Source organism: Mangifera indica, chromosome 10, assembly GCF_011075055.1.
Source record: "Mangifera indica cultivar Alphonso chromosome 10, CATAS_Mindica_2.1, whole genome shotgun sequence".
Classification (NCBI taxonomy): domain Eukaryota; kingdom Viridiplantae; phylum Streptophyta; class Magnoliopsida; order Sapindales; family Anacardiaceae; genus Mangifera; species Mangifera indica.
Window position 1 is genome coordinate 7,942,228 of NC_058146.1, and position 3,004 is coordinate 7,945,231.

Below are 3,004 nucleotides of genomic sequence, written 5' to 3' on the forward strand. Positions count from 1 at the left end.
ATTATGTGAATATACATATCCATGCTTTTGCTAAAATATTATAATAATAATAATTGACATAATAATTTTCCGATGCATCAATTATTTATTAATTTAATATCACTGTTTTTTTTTTTTTCCCCAGTGTTTCTTCATCCATCTTCATGAATTTCCTTAGAATTTCGCAGTTGAATTTCTCGGCCAAAAGAGACACAGTAACTATCTAGTCTAAGGCTTTCTAAATCAGTGGTTAACACAAATAATATCTTATTAATTTGTTAAAAGCATATTTAGGTCATGTAATCACCCATTTAAAAGAAAAAAAAAAAAGACAATCAACACAAAACCAAACCAAACCAAAATTCTAGACAAAAGAGTGCTTTCTGAAAACAGTTGAAACATGAAGTGATCCTGGTGATTCATTTATTTCTCCCCACATGCAGTTTGCCCTACCTGTTACTATCACCGACTGTGAGTTGTTCATTATTTGTTTGGCCCAACAAGCTGCTGATTGATCGAGCTTTCACTATCCCAAGCTTCATTGTCTTCTTTGTTGTTGTCATCAATGGGCGCTTGGCGTCACCTTCTTCTTCAAGCACTTCATTAGCTGCATTTGCTTTCTTACTTTCTTCCATCAATGAAGACACTGATGTTGCAGTTGCAGCAGCGCTAGAATTGGAAGAAGAAACATTTGATGAAGATGATAATAATAATAATGTGTTTTCATTGTTTTTTGTGTTGCCAAGAGATCGAGAGCGAACACTTGTCATGCTCCTCAGCCTTCCTTTCCCCAAATGATGCTCACAAAGAGAGTATCCCACAAGGGTTTGTTGACAACATCGCCATCCTCGCCCGTTCACTCGACTGCACCTTGATCCCTCCATTAATGCACCACCTCGTGCTTTCTTCTTGTTTGCACTTGTTGCAGTATAAGAAGAAGTGTTATTATTATTATTATCATCATCAACAACATTTGATCTTTCTTTTGTTGTTGTAGTATCCTTATTATCTTGCTCATTATGATGAGAATCAAGACCAAATCTTTTGTTCATCTTTGTCTTCATATTTTTGGTCTTCATCTTCTTATGAATATTGTCTTTCACATCATCCAATATAACTTCACTTGTGTCCTCATTAGCTCTTCTCTCAAAGCTCCCTCTTCTCTTCTTCAATGGAAATGCCTTCTCCCCCTCACACCATCTTCCAACAACTATAAGATAGTGCAACATCAAACTCTAACTCAAATTATTGTTATGGTGATTAAAATGATTCGTTTGACAGGTTTACCTTGATGCGGGCAACTCAAGTGAGAAGAAACAACTCCATTAAGTACTATTTCTGCATCCAAAATGCTTTTATTCCTAAAAGCAAATCAAACCCAGAAAAGATCCTCAAACATAATTTTCAACACAAGGGAAATCAAACCAAAGAAAAAAAAACAATGCAAAATGAAGTAAGAGCCAAGATTTATATTGTAGATGGGGACCATCATCACATGCTAACGTGCACGAAATGAACATATAATTAGTTAGCCAATATAGAGAAAAAAAGAAAAACAAAAGACTACAAGATTAGATTGGATTAGATGGGAAGGTATGGTTGCTAGCCAAAGCTTTTTTTTTAACTAAAACAAAAACAACCAAAACAGTATTTCCACTTGCAGTATTTTTTTCTTTTCTTTTTTGGGTAAAATCAATTTATGGGTCTCTTGCTTTTCACCTTTTTACTGCAAGATTTCATGAGATAAGATTGAAGAACGAGAGACTTTTTATTTATATCTTTCTGACCTGGAATCATTACCACTCTTTTCTTCATCTGCATCTTCGTCTGCATCTTCATCTGAATCATCTCTATCGTGTTCTTGTATTTTGCCTCTTTCATAATCTTTATCTTGCAACGAAACCTGCAACGAAATCAAAGCAAGCAAACGTAGGATCCAAGAAGAAGAAGAAGAAGCTATCAATAGAATTGTTAAATGTTGTAATAATAATAAGAGTAATATACACTTGACAGTGCAAATTAATCCTCAAGTAAAATCAACAAAAATGTTATCTTTACACTACATGAAAAACTAGTGCAGTCTTATTTATAAACAAATAAACGAACCAAAGCGTCTATCTTCTTGTGGGTTTGAGCTACTGATCCATCAGCATCATCCAAGCCGTTGCTGCCGTGCGTGGTGATTCCGATCGGTTGATTGGGATGACCAGAAGGCTGAGAATAGCTGTATGATTTCCTATGATGTTCTTGCACAGGATTGCGACGTGGGTGGAGTTGCACTATCGGAGGAGACCCGTTGAACTGGCGATCTGAAATTACTGGTACAGGTGAAAGCGATGAAAGAGGCAAAGGTACCTGTCTTTTCCTGATCCTCATCAGTAAAACTAATTCAGATTTGATTCCGAAAGAAGTACCAAAATCGACACCCAGATGAATGAACTTTCAAGGTCAGATTTTTGCAGAAAGAAAAATAAATATAAGGAGGGAAGAAAGAGAGAGTGCAAAACCCAAAAACTCACAATAATTTTTTTTATTTGCTTTAATATCTGTGTATCAACATTCTCTCTCTAACTTTTATTTGTTGCACCACTAGAAGAAAGAGAATTGTGAAGGGAAGAATACACGTGTAGGGGAGAAGGAACCAAGTGTGGGTGACCGGAAGAGGAGGTAGCCGGTAGGAAGGGCATCAGAAGAAGAAGTAGACAGGGTACGGAATATTGCCAGAGTGGAATTGGGGTGTGTGAGAGAGAGAAGAAATACAAAATGATGGGAGCGGGCAGTTTTATCGTGTATGCTTTTTAGAAGGAGAATATGGGACCTACAATCCACCCCACACTTACAGCGACCAAGATGCCCTTTTTTGTTTTTTTTTAAGTGATTAACATTTTCCTACCCAAGCTTTTGACTTATTATAGTTTTACCTATCAAATGTATAAATCACTTTTTATCGAAAACATAACTCCGATATTGGAAAATAATACATAAATAACATTTTCCATCTATAATCTAACCCTGATTAAAAAAA

At 35.8% G+C, this 3,004-nt stretch overlaps 1 protein-coding gene across 1 annotated transcript; it reads right to left on the minus strand.

The window, feature by feature from the left end:
* Positions 1–229: 229 nt before the first annotated feature.
* Positions 230–2,712, minus strand: LOC123227221. Its single transcript, XM_044651927.1, has 4 exons — positions 2,086–2,712; positions 1,767–1,882; positions 1,267–1,340; positions 230–1,189 (listed from the first exon to the last, which is right to left on the minus strand). Exons 1-4 carry the CDS (start codon positions 2,353–2,355, stop codon positions 429–431), a joined length of 1,221 nt encoding a protein of 406 aa, XP_044507862.1. The 5' UTR covers positions 2,356–2,712; the 3' UTR covers positions 230–428.
* Positions 2,713–3,004: the final 292 nt, after the last annotated feature.